This window comes from Haliotis asinina, chromosome 8 (assembly GCF_037392515.1).
Source record: "Haliotis asinina isolate JCU_RB_2024 chromosome 8, JCU_Hal_asi_v2, whole genome shotgun sequence".
In the NCBI taxonomy this organism is placed as follows: Eukaryota; Metazoa; Mollusca; class Gastropoda; order Lepetellida; family Haliotidae; genus Haliotis; species Haliotis asinina.
In genome coordinates, this window is record NC_090287.1 from 66,202,577 (window position 1) to 66,225,797 (window position 23,221).

At 42.5% G+C, this 23,221-nt stretch overlaps 1 protein-coding gene across 2 annotated transcripts in view; it reads right to left on the reverse strand.

Moving 5' to 3' along the window:
* The window catches only part of LOC137293555 (muscle-specific protein 300 kDa-like), a 210,871-nt gene that overhangs the window by 159,382 nt on the left and 28,268 nt on the right, over window positions 1-23,221 (reverse strand). For both annotated transcript variants that reach the window (XM_067824182.1, XM_067824181.1), the window contains exons 4-11: window positions 14,274-14,369; window positions 6,088-6,171; window positions 5,828-5,920; window positions 4,167-4,291; window positions 3,499-3,695; window positions 1,440-1,528; window positions 1,037-1,186; window positions 229-822 (exon numbers count right to left, since the gene is read on the reverse strand). In XM_067824182.1, the coding sequence (XP_067680283.1) occupies window positions 229-822; window positions 1,037-1,186; window positions 1,440-1,528; window positions 3,499-3,695; window positions 4,167-4,291; window positions 5,828-5,920; window positions 6,088-6,171; window positions 14,274-14,369 (1,428 nt within the window). The remainder of the gene's footprint in view (window positions 1-228; window positions 823-1,036; window positions 1,187-1,439; window positions 1,529-3,498; window positions 3,696-4,166; window positions 4,292-5,827; window positions 5,921-6,087; window positions 6,172-14,273; window positions 14,370-23,221) is intronic.

A 23,221-nucleotide genomic window follows, 5' to 3' on the forward strand; every position in this document is an offset into this window, starting at 1 on the left:
AATCATACAATCATGATTGTTCAAAAAGACAAATGTCATAATCATTCTCTTCATCACCTACCATATCTGATGTTCAAGGAATACCACCCTTCCAATCACTGACATCAGCCAATATTCAAGGAATACCACCCTTCCAATCACTGACATCAGCCAATATTCAAGGAATACCACCCTTCCTATCACTCACCTAAGATGATGATCAAGGAATACACATTTCCTTTCACTGACCTGATAATCTTCTGACATGGCTTCTACCTCCTCGAGGCGCCCATATTTAACTGTCCACAGTGCTGCTTTCTCCTCAGCTGCCAGCAAGTATGCCAGTAGCAGATACCGCACTTCCAAGTACTCCAAGCGGCACTGTCGTCTTGGGGCACATTTTACCACGTTCTCCATCCGCTTATGAAGCAAGTCCATATGAGGTGGGTGCAGAGACTCACCCTCATAGCGTCCTGCTTTCTTAACTTGTTGGAAGAACTGTCTCTGTGATTCTAAGTCTTTGAAAAATACTTTGTGTTCACCTAGCAAGTTGCCCATTTGCACTGCCATCTCCTCTGCTTCATCCACCTGCTGTTCCCTCTTCTCCAGCAGACGCTCAGCGTTGTACAGCCACTGACCGAACTGACCAAGACGGCCAGGCAAACTGAGGTCCAGCTTCAGCAGCCAGCGCTGGGTCAAGTCCTCTGCCTCGCGCCACTTTGTGTCAAGCTTCTGCCAGTCAGACATAGTGAGCTTAGCAGCTTTCCCCGACAACACTTTCTCCCCAATCTTCTTGTAAACTGGTTCTCGCTTGTCCATCTCTGATTTGAAAAGCAAGTATTCCTGAAACAGCATGAGAGAGAGAATCAGATACTTGGTCCCTCTCAAGAGTCAGTCAGCTTCCTAACTTATGTCAATGCCAGTCAGTGTCACCTCCAACAAACTTTCAGCTGTGTTCAACACACAGCACTGGTGTTCACACTGTTACATACTTAAGTGGGTAGCCAACTAATGGACATCTGGTCAATGGCTTTACAACCTGAGGTCAGCAAGATACCTTGAGTTCTGCCTGCCTGTCAGAGATAGGCTGCTGGGCTGCTCTGTACAGGATGTCCTTGGCGTCCTGGTTCAGCCAGTTCATCAGGGCACTGTATGCCTGCATCTCCTGGTCAGCAGTGTCCAACTTCAAACTCGGGACGCCCTGGAACTGAAACATAGACAGGCTCATGTAGGGGTCTATATGCAAACTGACATGTTATCTGTGAGTACCATGACAAAAAACTGTTGAGAACAATCACAGCTGATTTGAGTGGATGAGAACCATGACAACCAGCTGCTGTGTCACTTTAAAATGTCTACCTGAAGAAACTTTTCTTTGCAAAACTTCCATCAGTAGTATATAGTTTGCATATTTGTACATTTGTGCTGAACAAGGTATGGTATTGTACACAGCTACTCACATTGGCATCTCCAGCCTCAGGGTAAGCCTTGAGGATGGTGGCTACATATGTCATCAGAGATTTCTCATCTGGCTTCTCCACATCAACATCTGGAATAGTAAACAATGGAAGTTAAATTATTCATATGGAAAAAGTCACCAAGAACTTTCAGCAGGTCTCAGTGTGATTAATTAGACTAAATTGCAGAAAACAACCTTGCAAATCAGAATTACTAACTAAAATCATCAGAATATCCCAGTATATTACAGTTGGATATTGCCCTCCTTATCACATTGCAATACACTGCAATAATTTAAGAGTTATTGCAAATCATATTGTGATGTACTGACTGAAGGATTCTGCTCAACTGCATGCATCATAAATTCATAATAGTTCTTTGTGTGGGACATCATCTTCATAGTTGCTGCCATATTTACACGCTGCCCATCTCCATTGTGTATGGCTGTATGGCTGTATGGCTGTTGTTTAAAGGTCAGACTCTGATACATTTTGATATGCACTTACTAAAACAAGTCATCAAAAATGCCAATTCAACCAATAAAGTTGAAAAAAATAATACAAGGAAAAACAGCCAGCAAAATTGGTGTTCAAACGATTCACTTACGTTCCCCAAGCAAAAGTGGTTTCCACAGTTATGCTGCGCTGTGCTCATAATGCATGCGCTGTGCTCATAATGCATGTACAGTGAATAGGTCTGTGGAGCTTGAGATAATATGGCTGCCTGGAGTGTGAGGTCAGGAGCAGTAGTCTAATCTTGGTTGTGTACACAAACAAGTAGATTATCTACTCATTACATAAAAAAAACAACATGTTGATTGTGATAAGCAGACTCTGTCACAGAGAAAACTCAATGTCTGGTTTGTTGACACCTATATGTCTGCCTGCCTATCTGCTAATGACAGTATGCAATGCACAACTTCAATCATTGGCCATATGCAATTTGAAATTAACACCTATCAGGCTAATAAGTCATAAAAAAAGGTCTGGCTAAGCGTATTAGCAAATGAACCACCCAAAAAGAAGAGGCTTTGTTACACACGAGTGCAAACCCACTGGCTCTGACTGGGTTCGGTATTGCAGCTGCTTTGTGTCGATGGAGGTCAACCCAAGTACAAAATATTGCACTTTTGATTTGCGATTCTAGGTATAATTTTGTTTATGGGTTTTTTTCTTAATCAGCAATGCATTTATGTATCATGAATAAGTGATAACTGTGGTTTATTTATGTTTTATTTTATTTCTTGGCTGCATGTGACCTTTAAAGACAAATAACATGATACAGAGCCTTAAAATGAAATGTTTGATTTAAGTACTGCAACAAAGATTGCAAACATAATTATAAAGGTAATTATTGCAAACTGAAACAGAAACTGCTTGAGCTTAACATGTATGTGATCTCCAATAACTAAGATCCTCGACTAGAAGGTCATTATACAGTCCAACACAATTTATAAAACTTACACCTTCATCATAGATTGATATCATATGTCCCATTAAGAAGCAAACAAATATAGCAAAATACTGTGAATCTGGATATTACTAAAGCCCATACAAAAACTGGTCCATTGGAGGCCACTTTATTCCTCCAAATGAAACTAGTCAAACCTACAAACAGGAAGTATTTGGTAGAATATTTGGCACTTTTGGAGCCACTTCTAATGACACTTGTAAAATTTTACAAGAAAGCAACAGAAATAAAAGTATATTTCGCACTTTTAGAGCAAATGGAAATCAAGGGCAGATAATTAAGGCAGCTAACTCTGAATCACATTGTCATAATTGTATCGCAAGATATAGTACCAGTATATACCAGTTTACCGGTAATATTGCACAGCCCTACATTATAACATGCAATGTCTTGTGGCACTACAACTGTCCTGTGTTATGACAAGTGTCCCTTGTTTTGACAAGCGTCTTGTGTTATGACAAGTGCCCTATGTAATGACAAGTGTCCTGTGTTATGACAAGTGTCCTGTGTTATGACAAGTGTCCTGTGTTATGACAAGTGTCCTGTGTTATATGTTATGACCAGTCTCCTGTGTTACGACAAGTATCTCACCTTCAGGGTCAAGCAGTCTGGGGATGCCCAGCTCATTCTCAGCTGTAGAGAAGGCATGCTCCAGGTTGACGCGGGCATTCTGTTTGCGAATTTCCTCCATGTCCACCAGGTCAGGGCGGATATTGTGGATCATAGCGTTGAAGGCCACTCCATCCCTCCAACTCTTCCCAAAGTCTGTGACCTTCAGCCCATATTTCCTGCAAAGAATACAGACATACATCTCATCACTCACCACCAATATTCCACCAAACGTGAGATAGAATATCTGTCAGGAGTTCCTAGTTATGTACTCATCAGGTCAGTATCTCTTGTGAACAATGTAATTTTCTTAATAAAATTGATATTTTATACTTATCCTGACTCATGCTTATTATGCTTATCTCCTCCCTCTATGGGAGGAACACTTAATCCCTTGAAGCTCCCTTATAATTAAAGTGGATGTACAACATACTCACCCAGGATAAGGACAAATTTATTTCTGTAACACCAACTTCAATTTACAGAAGATGCTTCATGATCAATGTGACAGACTCAGTATGGTTCAACCTATATGTTGCAGTTTCCATCCCATCAAAACTGTTATCCTTACTGTCATTATGATTCTGCTGTTTGCAGGTGTATTTGCAAGTGTGTCTGCTAGCATGATGTCTGCAGGCGCATCTACTTACTTGGCTAACACACTGTCTGCCCAAGCCAGTAAGCTCTGTTTCGGCAATGTAGGTTTCTTCTGTTTAGACGGCCCATCTCCATCCATGTCTCCCATATTTGGCACATTGGACATTGTCTCTTCAATCTGCAAAGGCATGAACAAGTGATCAGTGGAATAGCTTTCAACATTTCTGTTTAGCCATCCACACTTTTCATGAAAAGCGCTGTTGAGCAGACCTAGCCTGGAAATTAGGCGCTATACAAGTGAATCATTCTCTCTTTCTATATATATATATATATATATATATAATTCTATAACACCATTATCTAACCCTTCAACATCTTACCTACTGAGGGAGTTATTCAATATCTTTGTCAGTGTCCCTTACCAGAGAGTCAGAAAAATTTCAAAATAATACAAACCCCAGTAGCACCTTTTGTGCCTATAGTAACCATGGTTACACACCTGGAGGTGGTGGTGGTGGTGGTGGTGGTGGTGGTGGTGGTGGAATATTCCAGCTAAATGACTATAGTCTTTAGATTGTCAAGTCTGGACCAAACAACCCTGTGACTGTAGGAATAAGGCAGGTCAAAGGCGAACAATAACATGAATCACCGTGACCCCACATTTAGTCATTTAGTTACTTGTCACCACTAGCACAGGTCGTGGGAGACCTGCTCTAACCTGGAATCCCCATTTAGTTACTTGTCACCATTAGCACAGGTTGTGGGAGACCTGCTCTAACCTGGAATCCCCATATAGTCACTTGTCACCACTAGCACAGGTTGTGGGAGACCTGCTCTAACCTGGAATGCCCATTTAGTCACTTGTCACCACTAGCACAGGTTGTGGGAGACCTGCTCTAACCTGGAATCCCCATTTAGTCACTTGTCACAACCAGCACGGATCGGAGGAGACCTGCTCTAACCTGGAATCCCCATTTAGTCACTTGTCACCACTAGCACAGGTCGTGGGAGACCTGCTCTAACCTGGAATCCACATTTAGTCACTTGTCACCACTAGCACAGGTCGTGGGAGACCTGCTCTAACCTGGAATCCCCATTTAGTCACTTGTCACCACTAGCACAGGTTGTGGGAGACCTGCTCTAACCTGGAATCCCCATTTAGTCACTTGTCACAACCAGCACGGATCGGAGGAGACCTGCTCTAACCTGGAATCCCCATTTAGTCACTTGTCACCACTAGCACAGGTTGTGGGAGACCTGCTCTAACCTGGAATCCACATTTAGTCACTTGTCACAACCAGCACGGATCGGAGGAGACCTGCTCTAACCTGGAATCCCCATTTAGTCACTTGTCACCACTAGCACAGGTCGTGGGAGACCTGCTCTAACCTGGAATCCCCATTTAGTTACTTGTCACCATTAGCACAGGTTGTGGGAGACCTGCTCTAACCTGGAATCCCCATATAGTCACTTGTCACCACTAGCACAGGTTGTGGGAGACCTGCTCTAACCTGGAATGCCCATTTAGTCACTTGTCACCACTAGCACAGGTTGTGGGAGACCTGCTCTAACCTGGAATCCCCATTTAGTCACTTGTCACCACCAGCACAGGTCATGGGAGACCTGCTCTAACCTGGAATCCCCATTTAGTCACTTGTCACTACCAGCACAGGTCGCGGCAGACCTGCTCTTACTCAAAATCCCTACAACACACCTGGAAGTACAGGATGATGGTCCAGATGAGACCAAGGACAATGGAAGGCTTCCCATCTGCGATGTCTGTGGAGTTGATGTTGACCATTTTGATCTGAGGACAGATAAATACAAGCTAGGTGAGCTTCATCCAAAAAAGATGACATTGTGACATTCTTTCACTTCCAGTGAGGTAGAAGATGTAGCTAATAAGACACAGTAATGTATAATTAAAGCGAGGTACAAAAAAGCAGATATGTTGTCTTGGCAACAGGAACTCACATTTTTCTTCGTGAGGAATGATAATGCTGTGGAAATGTTGCTGAGATGATGTGGCCGCTTGAGTCGGGGACCTTTCTCCATTGGCTAGAACAGAAGCAGATGCATGTACAGGACACTGGTTGCCATGGATACATCTTACATACAGGACACTAGATGCCATAGACACATCTTACATGCAAGACACTAGTTGCCATAGACACATCTTACATGCAAGACACTAGTTGCCATAGACACATCACACATATGGAGTACCGGCTGCCATAGATATATTAATACATAGATCGCATGTCAGGTCAGTGGTTGCTATGGATACATGACACAAACAGGACAGTGGTTTCTGTAGATCCATCACAAAAATACATATCTGAATCCAATATTCAGATACAAGTTACATTAGTGCTGCAAGATGGTTGACAAACATGTTCATTAAATATTTAAGTGTTCCTTCTGAACTACTAGGAAGGTGAGTGAGTATTCAGCAGTCAGGTAGTTGTGCCTTTCTATCACACTATGTTTCATCTTTCATCTTGATACACTGCTCATCATGGAGCCTAGTTATTCTACAATTTTCACAATTCTTTTTTAAAGGTCACGTGCAACCCAAAACACAACTTTGCACATTCTGATACCATTGTTACAGTAATAAATTATCAAAAATGCCGATTCGACTTATGAAAGTTGAAAAATTAAGACTTAGTGATTAAAAAAACCCTGCAAAATCACAATTCACTAATTTCAAACCAGTGCTGGGATGAGAAGTAGTTTCAACAGCTGTGCTATGCTGTGTCCACAGTGCAGATGCAGTGGTTAGGACAGGAAGCGATGCATGCAAGGATTATCACTACAGTGGAAGTAGGAGATATGAAGATATGTTTCTTGTAATTACAAGCATCTTGGGTCTGCAGTAATAAAAATACGCTGGTCCCATTATTGACTGCACATCAGCAAACCAAGTTTTTAAGAAAGTGTAGCATTAGAAATACTAATTTCATTATCAAAAATTGCTCAGCTTGAAAACTGAAATGTTTTAGTACATGTCTATGAAAACATAGAAAAATGTTGACTGTGATAAGCAGTCTCTGTCACAGACAAAACTCAATGTCTGCCTGCCCTGCCTGCTAATGACAATATGCAACACACAACTTCAGTCATAGGCTACATACCATAAAAAAACCCACATTGACGAATGGCTTGTGCTCCTGAGTTCAATCTGTGTCACATTATGTAATTACACAGACAGGCAGGTGTGATACATGTACACATGACATGTTATCTTGTCTGTAGGTTGCACACAAACCGCATCCATTTTTCTCAGATGACAGGATCAGACGGAAACCAGTGCAAAAGCATATTGTCAGTTTCAAGTCTTACTTTGCACTTGGACAAAAGACAGTTTCAAGTCTTACTTTGCACTTGGACAAAAGACAGTTTCAAGTCTTACTTTGCACTTGGACAAAAGACAGTTTCAAGTCTTACTTTGCACTTGGTCAAAAGACAGTTTCAAGTCTTACTTGGCACTTGGTCAAAAGACAGTTTCAAGTCTTACTTTGCACTTGGACAAGAGACAGTTTCAAGTCTTACTTTGCACTTGGACAAAAGACAGTTTCAAGTCTTACTTGGCACTTGGACAAAAGACAGTTTCAAGTCTTACTTGGCACTTGGACAAAAGACAGTTTCAAGTCTTACTTTGTACTTGGACAAAAGACAGTTTCAAGTCTTACTTTGCACTTGGACAAAAGACAGTTTCAAGTCTTACTTTGCACTTGGACAAGAGACAGTTTCAAGTCTTACTTTGTACTTGGACAAAAGACAGTTACAAGTCTTACTTTGCACTTGGACAAAAGACAGTTTCAAGTCTTACTTTGCACTTGGACAAAAGACAGTTTCAAGTCTTACTTTGCACTTGGACAAAAGACAGTTTCAAGCCATGCAGTTCACCATCTAAGTCTTTGTTGACTGGACTGAACGCAAAAGCAGAGAGCATGTATTTACAAAACCAACAAGAGTCATCAGAAGATGACATATCCCCCCAGCCCCCACATGTTTGAAAGGACAAACCATCTCACAGTTACTCATTGTTTTTTTAAGAATAAGTTTGAACTGTTTCCATGGAATTCATGAAATTTATAAATGCCATATATCTGTAATTCACAATTTCAAGATCTGTCTGACATATCTGCCAAGATCTGTTGAAATGATATGAAATGGTTTTCGAGTTGTGCTCTGAGAACGAAGCCCATCCCTCCATTTTGAGACTAAGTCTCAAACGTTTCCATGGAAACCAAGAAAATAATACATAAGCCAAGTTTTACTGACAGATATTTAGAAGTTTTTAAGTTCTGCTCTGGAAACGAAACACCTCTCACTTTTGAGACTAAATCCTAAACGTTTCCATGGAGACCAAGAAAATAGTAAATCACAAAAACCTGTAAATACCTAAAGGCACCTCTATAGGTTCCGATTGATATATCTACAAAGTTTTGCAGAAAAATATTGAATGATTTTTGAGTTCTGTTCTGGAAACGATGCCCATTCCTCCATTTTGAGACTAAGTTTTTGAAACATTTCCATTTCCATTTGAAATCACAAAAACCTGTAAATAGCAAAAGGCACCACTTCAGCTTCTGACTGATATATCTACCAAGTCTTGCAGAAAAACATTGAACGGCTTTTGACTTGTGCTCTGGAAATGAAGCCCATCCCTCCATTTTGAGACTACATCCAAAACGTTTCCATGGAAACCAAAACAATAAAAAAATCACAAAAACCTGTACATAGCAAAAGGCACCACTTCAGCCTCTGACTGATATATCTACCAAAGTTTTGCAGAAAAATATTGAACAGTTTTGGAGTTCTGCTCTGGAAACGAAACACACCTCTCACTTTTGAGACTATGTCTGAAACATTTCCATGGAAACAGAGAAAATAATAAATCACAAAAACTTGTAAATACCAAAAGGCACCACTATAGGTTCAGATTGATATATCTACCAAGTTTTGCAGAAAAATATTGAACGGCTTTTGACTTGTGCTCCGGAAACGAAAGACGAAATCTTTCCATGGAAACCGTGAAAATAATACATCACAAAAACCTGTACATAGCAAAAGGCACCACTTCAGCTTCTGATTGATATATCTACCAAGTTTTGCAGAAAAATATAGAACGGAGACTAACACCAAAATGTTCCATGGAAAAACAAAAAAAATATAAATACCAAAAATCTGTAAATGGCAAAAGGCACAACCATAGGCTGAGATTACTATATCTATCAAGTTTGGTCTAAAAATATTGAACGGTTTCTAAGTTATGCTCAGGAAACAAAATGATTTCTGGTGGGCAGGCGGGCGGGTGGGCGATGGGACGAGGCTTCAACTATATACCCCCGCATTACATGCCGGGGGATAAAAATGTCTAAATACATTCTTCATAGATGACAAATTCTTCTATTGTGCATGATGCAACATTTCGGCATGGACTCTTATACAGTTGTCACTCTTGCTTGACAATGGTATCTGAATCCTTATACAATAGTGAGTGAGTTCAGTTTTACGCCATACTCAGCAATATTCCAGCTATATGGCGGCAGTCTGTAAATAATCGAGCCTGGACCAGACAATCCAGTGATCAACAACATGAGCATCAATCTGCGCAACTGGGAACCGATGACATGTGCCAACAAAGTCAGCAAGCCTGACCACCCGATCCTGTTAGTCGCCTCTTACGACAAGCATAGTCGCCTTTTATGGCAAGCATGGGTTGCTGAAGGCCTATTCTACCCTGGGACCTTCACGGGTCTCATTTCAAGGAAGTAAACCTATGTACAAGATATTGCACTTTCAATTCGTGATTGTATACTTGTAATTTTCACAATCAACAGGCCATATCATACATCATGAGAAAGAGATAATTCTGTTTTACTTATGTGTGTATTTTTGGCTGCATGTGACCTTTAAGTGATTATTATTATTTTCCACTGAAACAGAAGGGCGTTCTAATATGGGCAATATTGACTACACAGCAGACGTGGGAAGTGTGACATTCTGTGACTCATTGTGCTTCAGCACACCGAGCTGTCCTATATATAACCTGGCTTAAAGATGGGTGGAGCAGACGCATCATCAGCATTGGAAATTTGGAAGTGGGGGGTTGGAGGGGTCTTAAAGAGAAATCATGAGGACTAATGAAACAAATTAGGAGCAGTTGCTGCATTGGTGCCAGCCTCACATACTACTTATATTCACAATCAGACTTTGCTCCATATATAGTAACAAATGAGAACATTTATTCATGAATACATTATGTGTAAAAACACGGAATGAAAACAAATATGTCATTCATTTGGTTGGGCTGAAACATTCAATGACATTTTCTGTAAAACATAAAGTGACATATTGCAGACATTGCCACTTTATGCCTAATGACAGTTGAGGCCTTGGCAAAATGACACAAGTTACGCAACTGTAGTTTGTACAACTCACTAATTCACTGATTTAAAAAAAAAAAATAGTGATAAGCAAATATGCAAGTGAATTGTAAGAAGACCTCAAATAATATATCAACCATTACATGGTTTATCAAAGAAATCACTGAAATGTGATGATGCTGGTGGAGACGACAGATTTTCATGACTTTTCAAGAAACTAGATATGGACGTGCAACTTCTTTATCATAAAGTGTCTTGTATTACCCTACCACCTTCTAAATGCCTGTCAAACATCTGATCAACCATTGACAGGTCTGTGTTCCTGTGTGTGTGCTCAGGGCAAGATCAAATAAATACACAATATCCAACATATATATGAACATACACACAAAAAACATGGCAACAACATTTGAGATTATGAAAATCATGCTGCCTGTAAATTATAACTTGCAACCTGGAACCGACTCAGTAGGAGGCCAGGCTAGATTTGACCTTGAAGTGCATATCACAGGAGAGATCAGTCAATGCCAGCCTTGGGTTGTGCCATTACTTCTACACTGTGTCCTTTTAACTAAACAACACAAGTCTTTCTTTGGATTCCATTATCAAACAATCTAACAACTCATAAGTCACAACAGAACACATGTCATTCTAATACAGTAAGAAACGCATTGGTCTGATTTGACAAGTAGTATCTGCAAGCAAGCACCCAAGGGTATATTGCACACAATGTACAAGGTTTACGGATCACACACTATTGCGCACCTAAGCTACACTGAACAGCAAAAGAAACAAATGTTTTCAAAAAAATGAAATCTCAAAACAGTAAGTGTTCATGTTCATGTCTTCTATTTAAAAACTTGACAAAAAGCCAGAGTTACATCTTTTGCTGTTCAGTGTAGATGGTTTACTGAACTTAAGTTACAATGCACACGAGGTAGATGGTTTACTGAACTTAAGTTACAATGCACACGAGGTAGATGGTTTACTGAACTTAAGTTACAATGCACACGAGGTAGATGGTTTACTGAACTTAAGTTACAATGCACACGAGGTAGATGGTTTACTGAACTTAAGTTACAATGCACACGAGGTAGATGGTTTACTGAACTTAAGTTACAATGCACACGAGGTAGATGGTTTACTGAACTTAAGTTACAATGCACACGAGGTAGATGGTTTACTGAACTTAAGTTACAATGCACACGAGGTAGATGGTTTACTGAACTTAAGTTACAATGCACACGAGGTAGATGGTTTACTGAACTTAAGTTACAATGCACACGAGGTAGATGGTTTACTGAACTTAAGTTACAATGCACACGAGGTAGATGGTTTACTGAACTTAAGTTACAATGCACACAAGGTAGATGGTTTACTGAACTTAAGTTACAATGCACACAAGGTAGATGGTTTACTGAACTTAAGTTACAATGCACACAAGGTAGATGGTTTACTGAACTTAAGTTACAATGCACACAAGGTAGATGGTTTACTGAACTTAAGTTACAATGCACACAAGGTAGATGGTTTACTGAACTTAAGTTACAATGCACACGAGGTAGATGGTTTACTGAACTTAAGTTACAATGCACACGAGGTAGATGGTTTACTGAACTTAAGTTACAATGCACACGAGGTAGATGGTTTACTGAACTTAAGTTACAATGCACACGAGGTAGATGGTTTACTGAACTTAAGTTACAATGCACACGAGGTAGATGGTTTACTGAACTTAAGTTACAATGCACACGAGGTAGATGGTTTACTGAACTTAAGTTACAATGCACACAAGGTAGATGGTTTACTGAACTTAAGTTACAATGCACACAAGGTAGATGGTTTACTGAACTTAAGTTACAATGCACACAAGGTAGATGGTTTATTGAACTTAAGTTACAATGCACACAAGGTAGATGGTTTACTGAACTTAAGTTACAATGCACACAAGGTAGATGGTTTACTGAACTTAAGTTACAATGCACACAAGGTAGATGGTTTATTGAACACAATATATAGTTTACATAAAAGGTAGACAGTTTACTGAACACAATATATAGTTTACATAAAAGGTAGACAGTTTACTGAACACTGAATGGGGTTATCAGGACTGCCATTAATCCCCCTTAGTCGGTCATTTGGTTGGAATGGGCAGGTGGGGGTATGTGATTAAACCTGAGAGGGACAAGAGGGGGGGCTGGAATGTAGTGAAGTGAGTCGTGATTTGTCACAATCAATAGCCACAGACCTGATATCAGAGATCAAGTTTCTCTACGTGATTATGTCCCCCTCTCAATCTGGGAAGCTGCCAACTCACTCCATGCACACTAAATCTCAGTAATTTCATGCCACACAAAACAATGTCTGCTATCTGGTTTCCAGTTGTGTGCAGGATAGTGGTGTAAATCTAGGTATGTAGCCTGGGTCCTGTACACTATCTGACAGATCGATCCGCTCCACGTACCCAGCCGCCACACCAATGACAAGGTGAGACCTGTCTTCTCCACGGCGGGAAACTATCCTTGGGACATTTAATAATTAAATGACAGAAGGAGACTGTGTACCCTTATTGATTAGTCTGCTTGTCTGCAAATGGGACTCCCCACACAAGTAATAACTAGTTGACACCTTCAGTTCTGTAACAATGAATCCTACTCCAACATCTTCCAGGCAGAGGACAAGTGTTATTGACTACCAAATACCGGATTAAAATATCACTACATCTAACTTGCCAGCAAAAGTTTCTGTACATAGGAACAGACAGGTATCTGCCTGTTTCAAGGAGCAAAAAACAGCAGACTGACACAGCAAAATGTGTGCATGTGTTCGTGAGCATATGCTTGTATGCATATTTGCAAGGGGTTTGGTGAGTGCCAGCACAAAGAAATTCATGACTACCCATTAATTCATTATGTCCATGAAGCATGGGGGATGGGGAGGTACAGATTTTCATTATTGTCTAACTCTAATCTAAAGAAATGGGGAGGTACAGATTTTCATGACTGTCTAATCTAAAGAAATGGGGATCAATGTCAAGGTCAGTTCTGAAGCATTCTAAATATTGAGTCGGGGTTAGGAAGTTACTAGTTACTAGACTGTAGAATGGCAATCAACATCTTGGGTAGAACACCCAAACCTGATAAATTCTTATGAGTTTGGGTCCCACTGCTGTGAACCCCACTGGCATCAATAACCACAGTGTAATCCTTCAGTTAAATAGCAGTCCACGTACATGGTGTACGGCGCCTACATAAGCAACCCTTGCCAGTATCTTCATAACTGTAATCCATTTTTCTGTCGACTCTCTCTTACATAAAACCAACAGTTCCCTCAAGCATACAAGACTCCCTTTGTTGAGGCATACACTTACAATAAACACGTCTTTACCATGTTTACATGCCTGACCCGTTACAGTAATCCTCTGTGACATGCTATGTGTCATGAACGGTTATTGTGGCACTAGTCTCCCACCATCAGGCACTCAGACACATGTAGTGAGATGTATTTTGGGGCACATCTAGTCAGGTGTATTGGACACATCCAGTCAGATGTATTGTGGGACACGTCTAGTCATATATCTGCAAGGTAATGTTCAGTCTGGATTTGAAGTTGAACACAATTTGATGGTTTGATGATCACCTGCATGCTTAGCTGCTAAGCTCGATGTTTGAGACACATGTTGTGCTTTGTTTCCTAAGTGTCATCATTACCCCAGTGTCACATGACTCAGGCTTATATTGTTGTAGGGATGACAATACATACCAGTTTCTCCCCTGATAGCACCTCCAGCAAACACAGAAGCGCCACTCCATCTTTAATCTCTTCAAACAAGTCGTCAACTTTCAATGGTTGGTCCCTCTGTAACAAACAGTTCGGAAACTTTAGTCTACAATATCTGCATTTAACATAAACAAGACACTGACCCTCAGGAGGTGTACACCTAAATGACAACTGTCAGCACCTATAGAATATGTGTAGCTATAACAACAAAACCTTGGGACATCATAAACCTGTGCCAGTGACTGGACTGGCACACTACAGACATTACACTGAGTGAGTGAGTACAGGTTTACACCACATCTAGTAAAGGAGTATCATGACAAGGACACCAGGGTTCACATAATGTATCTATGTGGGAAACAGAACTGAACCTTCCAGTGACTGAAACCCTATATGTCCATCACAGTGACTGCAGACCCTTTATGTCCAGCACAGTGACTGGGGACCCTATCTAGCCATCACAGTGACTGGAGACCCTATATGTCCATCACAGTCACTTTAGACCCCATACAGCTATTACAGTGACTGGAAACCCTATATTGCCATTACAGAGAATAGAGACCCTTTACGTACATCAGTGACTGGAGAGCCTATGTAGCCATCACAGTGACTGGAGACCTTATGTAGCCATCTCAGTGAGTGGAGACCCTATGTAGCCATCACAGTGACTGGAGACCCTATGTAGCCATCACAGTGACTGGAGACCCTATGTAGCCATCACAGTGACTGTAGAGCCTATGTAGCCATCACAGTGACTGGAGACCCTATATGTCCACCATAGTGACTGGAGAGCCTATGTAGCCACTACAGTGACTGGAGACCCTATATGACCACCATAGTGACTGGAGACCCCATGTAGCCATCACAGTGACTGGAGACCCTATGTAGCCATCACAGTGACTGGAGAACCCATGTAGCCACTACAGTGACTGGAGACCCTATGTAGCCATCACAGTGACTGTAGACCCTATGTAGCCATCACAGTGACTGGAGACCCTATGTAGCCATCACAGTGACTGGAGACCCTATGTAGCCATCACAGTGACTGGAGACCCTATGTAGCCATTACAGTGATTGGAGACCCTATGTAGCCATCACAGTGACTGGAGACCCTATATGTCCACCATAGTGACTGGAGAACCTATGTAGCCACTACAGTGACTGGAGACCCTATATGACCACCATAGTGACTGGAGACCCCATGTAGCCATCACAGTGACTGTAGACCCCATGTAGCCATCACAGTGACTGGAGACCCTATGTAGCCATCACAGTGACTGGAGACCCTATGTAGCCATCACAGTGACTGGAGACCCTATGTAGCCATCACAGTGACTGGAGACCCTATGTAGCCATTACAGTGATTGGAGACCCTATGTAGCCATCACAGTGACTGGAGACCCTATATGTCCACCATAGTGACTGGAGAGCCTATGTAGCCACTACAGTGACTGGAGACCCTATATGACCACCATAGTGACTGGAGACCCCATGTAGCCATCACAGTGACTGGAGACCCTATATGACCACCATAGTGACTGGAGACCCCATGTAGCCATCACAGTGACTGTAGACCCTATGTAGCCATCACAGTGACTGGAGAACCTATGTAGCCACTACAGTGACTGGAGACCCTATGTAGCCATCACAGTGACTGGAGACCCTATATGTCCACCATAGTGACTGGAGACCCTATATGTCCACCATAGTGACTGGAGACCCCATGTAGCCATCACAGTGCCTGGAGACCCTATGTAGCCATCACAGTGACTGGAGAACCTATGTAGCCACTACAGTGACTGGAGACCCTATGTAGCCATCACAGTGACTGTAGACCCTATGTAGCCATCACAGTGACTGGAGACCCTATGTAGCCATCACAGTGACTGGAGACCCTATGTAGCCATTACAGTGATTGGAGACCCTATGTAGCCATCACAGTGACTGGAGAGCCTATGTAGCCATCACAGTGACTGGAGACCCTATATGACCACCATAGTGACTGGAGACCCCATGTAGCCATCACAGTGACTGGAGACCCTATATGTCCACCATAGTGACTGGAGAGCCTATGTAGCCACTACAGTGACTGGAGACCCTATATGACCACCATAGTGACTGGAGAACCTATATGTCCACCATAGTGACTGGAGACCCTATATGACCACCATAGTGACTGGAGACCCCATGTAGCCATCACAGTGACTGGAGACCCTATATGACCACCATAGTGACTGGAGAGCCTATGTAGCCACTACAGTGACTGGAGACCCTATATGACCACCATAGTGACTGGAGACCCTATGTAGCCATCACAGTGACTGGAGACCCTATATGACCACCATAGTGACTGGAGACCCCATGTAGCCATCACAGTGACTGGAGACCCTATATGTCCACCATAGTGACTGGAGAGTCTATGTAGCCACTACAGTGACTGGAGACCCTATATGACCACCATAGTGACTGGAGACCCTATGTAGCCATCACAGTGACTGGAGACCCTATATGTCCACCATAGTGACTGGAGAGCCTATGTAGCCACTACAGTGACTGGAGACCCTATATGACCACCATAGTGACTGGAGACCCCATGTAGCCATCACAGTGACTGGAGACCCTATATGTCCACCATAGTGACTGGAGAGCCTATGTAGCCACTACAGTGACTGGAGACCCTATATGACCACCATAGTGACTGGAGACCCTATATGACCACCACAGTGACTGGAGACCCCATGTAGCCATCACAGCGACTGTAGACCCTATGTAGCCATCACAGTGACTGGAGAACCTATGTAGCCACTACAGTGACTGGAGACCCTATGTAGCCATCACAGTGACTGTAGACCCTATGTAGCCATCACAGTGACTGGAGACCCTATGTAGCCATCACAGTGACTGGAAACCCTATGTAGCCATCACAGTGACTGTAGACCCTATGTAGCCATCACAGTGACTGGAGACCCTATGTAGCCATCACAGTGACTGGAGACCCTATGTAGCCATCACAGTGACTGGAGACCCTATATGTCCACCATAGTGACTGGAGACCCTATATGTCCACCATAGTGACTGGAGACCCTATATGTCCATCTCAGCAACTGGAGGCTCTATGAAGCCATTACAGTGACTGGAGTCTCTATATTGCCATGACAGTGACCAAAGCCTGTTCTCCCCTTGGTGCCATCTTTGATGATAACTATGTCATTTCAGGATGCTATGGCTGCCATTTTTGGATGTTATGACTACCATTTTGTGCACTTGGCAACCGGTCTCAGGTGCTGTTGTAGCTAAGCCACAAGTTTTGTTTCCACTTCAAACAATAAGTTTTCCGTTAAAGAGCATTTGTTTCGGTTTTAGAGGATATTGTTGTTCTGTTTTGGTGTATATGAGTTCAGTTTTGATGATTTGTTCACTCTTTGTAATGTAGGCCTAGACTAGACTTGGCCTTTACTAGATAAAGTCAAGTAATTCTTTAAAAATGTGGATGTACAAAGAGAGTCATGCCAAACCAGGGAATATATATGGATTCTTTGTGCCAAAGCGCTGTTAAACATTTGTATTTTTCCTGCAAATTGCTCTTTTCAAACATATGAAAAACCAGATGTGTAAAGTAAGTGACTGACATCTGAATCCTGTGTATGTTTACCATTTTCATGAAGATTTTTTAGGAACAAATAACACTGGTGAGGATGGCGGTGTGATTCCATTCTTGATATTTTTAACCAAAACTTCATATCACGTATTTGGGTACCACACCCACCCAATATTGCCCTATTTGATGCTAAGTATGTAGTTTGTACCTTTTCTGTGCATCCATAACACCTAGCCCCTCCATTCATGAACCATGTAGTAATACAGGCATGATTTTACTATAAAATGTTTTACATGCAACTGTAAACGAGATATGCATAGCATTACAAAATAATCTATACATGGAGCAAATTCCTTTACTAGCTTTGAGTGAGATAGTTTGACAGGTTTTTGACCGCTTCAATGATGATGGGAACAGAACACAAAAGTAACTATAACAAGTTACAATTTTAACATCTTGACCACTTGATGTCAACATCGGAACTCAGGAATACAGACTGATAAGTTTGTCAGATAGTCAGATAGTGTGTATTTCCTAAGGGGGCCATGATACAGATACTATAGCACAGATATTTATTGAGTACAGAGAGCTTGGAATTGTGGCTAACAATTATAATAAACCTATTTATACACAAATAACCACTTTTACAAGATTAATGCATCAGAAATGTTTATCTAAGAGGGACATCTTTGAAGAACATCTGTCTTTTCGAAAGTTCGTCATGTAAACAACTGTCAACAATCGGTTTTATCGGTTATATTGTTAAGGTGCCAAATTGTAATATACTAACTTTATTCATCAAGTACTAATTGCTGTCTAGGAGCAGTTTTGTCCATCTTAACTGTTTACGCTGTCAGCACTTGTTCACACCTTACAATCCGTGCAAGTGGTACTATTTTATTCTTAGGTTCATCGGAAATTGTTTTGTTGTACCAAATTGTCTTGTAAAATACACGGCTCATGAGGTATTTGTTTATATTAACATTTGAAGCAATAAAATGTGTTTTATGCTTGATGGGTTTAAAATGATTGATTATCATCCTGAAGAAGAAGAACTGTTTATTACATTATTACATAACACCCCTGTATTCCTTTACCAGTCAGACTGCTTAAACAAATAAAATACATTAACAATAGTCTCCCTCTATCTCTCACACACATACATGCACGCACGCACACATACACACTCCTTGACCCTTACATGTTCACAAACACACAGATGACTTCATGTTTCTTCAATACAGTCTTAGGTGTGACTGTGGTGAGTGCATTCCGATGCCAGCTGGTCTTGAAAGTAAGTGCACCTTACTGGAAATACCAGAACATTTCTCTTGCCTCAATCTGTCTTTTTACTTGGAAAATTAATGAAAGGGTAGCTCTTTATATTATTCGATGATTCTGTGCATCTCCAGGCAACACAATAAACCATTGATCATTTGCTAAAACAACAGAAACAACATGATTTGTATTACTGCAGCGCTTGATCTTTGGACTCGAGTCACATGTGAAGTCACGAGCAGAAAGGTAACCTGACTTCCAGTGGAATATGTGCATAATGGCCAAAGCTCGGACAAAAGAAACTGTATTTCGTAATTAAGACATAAATACATAATTTGTAACTGAAACTTTGGGTATATGTTTCTGATGACTTTATCTTTCACCCAGTAAATTACAGCAGTTCTCTCATTTTCTCCTTTAAGTAGACATTACAGTGCCTGGAGACCTCATACGGCAATTACAGTGATAAAAGGCCCCATACAGCTTCGCATCACTATAAACCTATGAAAATGTATAATTGGGAGGAGTGTGAAAGGTACAGGTGATCCACCCCCTTGGATACTTCGATGACAGTGACTGAGTGACGAGATGAATGAATAGACCAATACTTGACTGGTGACTGTAGGTCATTGTTCCTGTGATTTATTCAGGGAACATCCATACCCACATCTACTCTCTGTCAATGAGGTTTCCCTTCAGGTCCAACATCAATAAATATTTGGCCTCGTTCTCCAACAGAACTGTTCAGAGCTGAATCATTGACAATCAATAACGTAATCTGGGACTGCTAATTACAGTAGACGGACCCATGAACACTGGCAATCCTATACCAGGTACCACAGGACATGGAAACTACTTCACATATTCTACCTGAACTGACAACTTCCTAACACCGTCGGATTTATTAAAATCTAAATATTTTAGATATTTAAATACTTACCTTACCATAGGTCTTATGCATATTACCTCAAGCTTCGCTAGAAGAGATCAGACAGTCGTTGATTCGCCATTCCCTAGATGGCTACCTCATGTAATCTACGAATGTAGTCACGGAAGTGACGTGATCTCCCCACTCGCGCAAGCGCGAACAATCCAAAAATCACTTTTACTGGCAACAGGAAGGTCCGAAGAGTCCAGAGTGGGGAGGAGCATCCAGCGTTGGGAGGGAGTCACCGCCCTATGGTAAGGTAAGTATTTAAATATCTAAAATATTTAGATTTTAATAAATTTTTAACTTACCTTACCATAGGTCTTATGCATATGGCTTCGACAGATGGATGGTGGTGTGGACTCCGGAGGACCATCCCTCAGCAACCAGTGCACATGCATTAGGAGAACCTGGGAGACCAATGCCAACAGTCACAGGACAAACCTGGAAGCAGGACAAAGAGTAACCCAATGGAACTCCAAAGAAAAACCGACGCACCCTGAGGGTGAGGTTAATCTTAAGACCAACGGTAAGTAACAGTGTTATTACCTAATGGGCGGACGTCCGGGTAAGTTGCTGGTCAACCACCAACGGACTGAAAGACTGTAGTCCCTCCATGTCCTCAACTGCCAAGTCCCTCAGGTAGTGGGAAGCGAAGGCAGTAGACGACGACTTCCAAAAGCAGCCTTCCATAGTTTGTGGCATTGTGCAATTTCTATGGAGGGCCATGGTAGATGCCAACGCTCTAATCTCGTGTGGGCTGTCTGCCACCGGATGAGGTAGACGCTTGGCATCAAAAGCCGCCAGGATCGTAGATCGAAGCCATCAGGCGACTGTGTTCCTGTTCACCTCCCCTTGCAGATAGTCGAAAGCGGGATGAACAGTCTTTTAGGGGAACGTCTCTTAGAAGCCAACTTCCGGATGTAACATCTGAGGGCTCAAACGAGACACAGCAGCTCCCCCTCCATGTCCTCAACTGCCAAGTCCCTCAGGTAGTTGGAAGCGAAGGCAGTAGACGACGACTCCCAAAAGCAGCCTTCCATAGTTTGTGGCACTGTGCAATTTCTATGGAGGGCCATGGTAGATGCCAACGCTCTGATCTCGTGTGGGATGTTTGCCACTGGATGAGGTAGACGCTTGGCATCAAAAGCCGCTAGGATCGTAGATCGAAGCCATCAGGCGACTGTGTTCCTGTTCACCTCCCCTTGCAGATAGTCGAAAGCGGGATGAACAGTCTTTTAGGGGAACGTCTCTTAGAAGCCAACTTCCGGATGTAACATCTGAGGGCTCAAACGAGACACAGCAGCTCCCCCTCCATGTCCTCAACTGCCAAGTCCCTCAGGTAGTTGGAAGCGAAGGCAGTAGACGACGACTCCCAAAAGCAGCCTTCCATAGTTTGTGGCACTGTGCAATTTCTATGGAGGGCCATGGTAGATGCCAACGCTCTGATCTCGTGTGGGATGTTTGCCACTGGATGAGGTAGACGCTTGGCATCAAAAGCCGCTAGGATCGTAGATCGAAGCCATCAGGCGACTGTGTTCCTGTTCACCTCCCCTTTGCAGGTAGTCGAAAGCGGGATGAACAGTCTTTTAGGGGAACGTCTCTTAGAAGCCAACTTCCGGATGTAACATCTGAGGGCTCTAACGAGACACAGCAGCTCCTCTTCCAAGTCATGTTGTCCCAAGACTGCAGATGACAGAGGAATGGAGAACAGTCTGTCTGGCTGTCCAGGGAGCTGATTCTTGGCCACAAAATCTCACAGGAGACCCAAGTGGGCTAGTCCATGCCTCGACTGATCCAAGCGAACCTGCGTGACGTCCAGGGCATGAATTCCACTAGCTCTATCAGCAGTAGCGCTAACACTAGAATGAAGACCGTCCCTTTTTTTTTTTTTGAGACAAATACACGAAGGAGGCTTCCTCTAAAGGCTTATACGGAGGTCCTCTAAGATGTTGTAGGACGATGTTGAGGTCCCAAACTAGAGGACGAAGCTTAACTTTCCGGTCCTCCAATTTGCAGGCCTTGAGTAGCGCAATAAGATCTGGTACCTTGGAAATCTGTTTATCTGCTTTAATCGAATAGAGTTCAAAGCCGACAGATAAGTCCCCAAGGTACTGCCTCTAAGATGCTTGCAGTTATGCAGGAACAGGAGGAAGTTCGCTAAATACTGTGGAGAAGCTGTCATAGGGTCTTGCGATCTTGAGCGCAAAAACTCTCAAATGAGCGCCACTTGTCGTCATATAAGGACCTAGTGGACATTCGATGCGTACAAGCTAGGACGCTTGCCGCGCACGAGGAGTAGCCCTTAACTCTTATTGCCTTCTGCAGATGACCCAACTGTGAAGATGAAATCTCAGTGGGTCCGGATGCAGCTGCCAACTGTGCGGATGTCGAAGCAGACGTAACTAATCTGGGAGCTGGTACGACTCTCCGCTGGCGAGATGACGCAGGTCGGGGAACCATGGCCTGGCTGGCCACCAAGGTGCGACCAAAAGCAGTCGCAGGATCGTGTCGATCGCCCACGCCTGCAGGTCCATAAAGTGACTGAGTGGAAACCCTGTGCTCCAGGGTGATTAATTTCGCCACTTGAGATGAGTACCCCTTGGCCCTCAAGACTATCACAGATGGTCCAGGCGCAAAGATGAAACCGTGACGGATCCAGGTGCAGTGTCCAATTGTGAGGATGGTACAACAATTGGTCCCACTCTGGCAGCCGATATTTGAAACGTCTCTCGACACAACATATTCTCTGTTGGAGATAGACATAGGGGGCGAGATAAGGCGTCTGCCATGAAGATGCAGGCTCCTGGTGTGTGAGATGCTTTTATATGGAGGATCAGACTCGACCACGTCGAAGGGTAGAAACGACAAGTGTAGTAGAGGTCGTGGTCTCCTTGACCCTTGTTTACCTAGAGGGCTACTATTGAGTTGACCGAATGGATCATCAGTAGCTTGTCTCTCGGTGCTGTCAGCCAATAATAGACATGCATCACCGCTTATCTTCAACTGGGTGATGTGAAGAGATAGAGCTCCACTCCCCCAGAATCCTGCTGCAACCTCCTTGACTAGATAGGCACTCAATCCTGGTAGAGACGTGTCAACCTAAAGATGGTTGTTGAATGACGG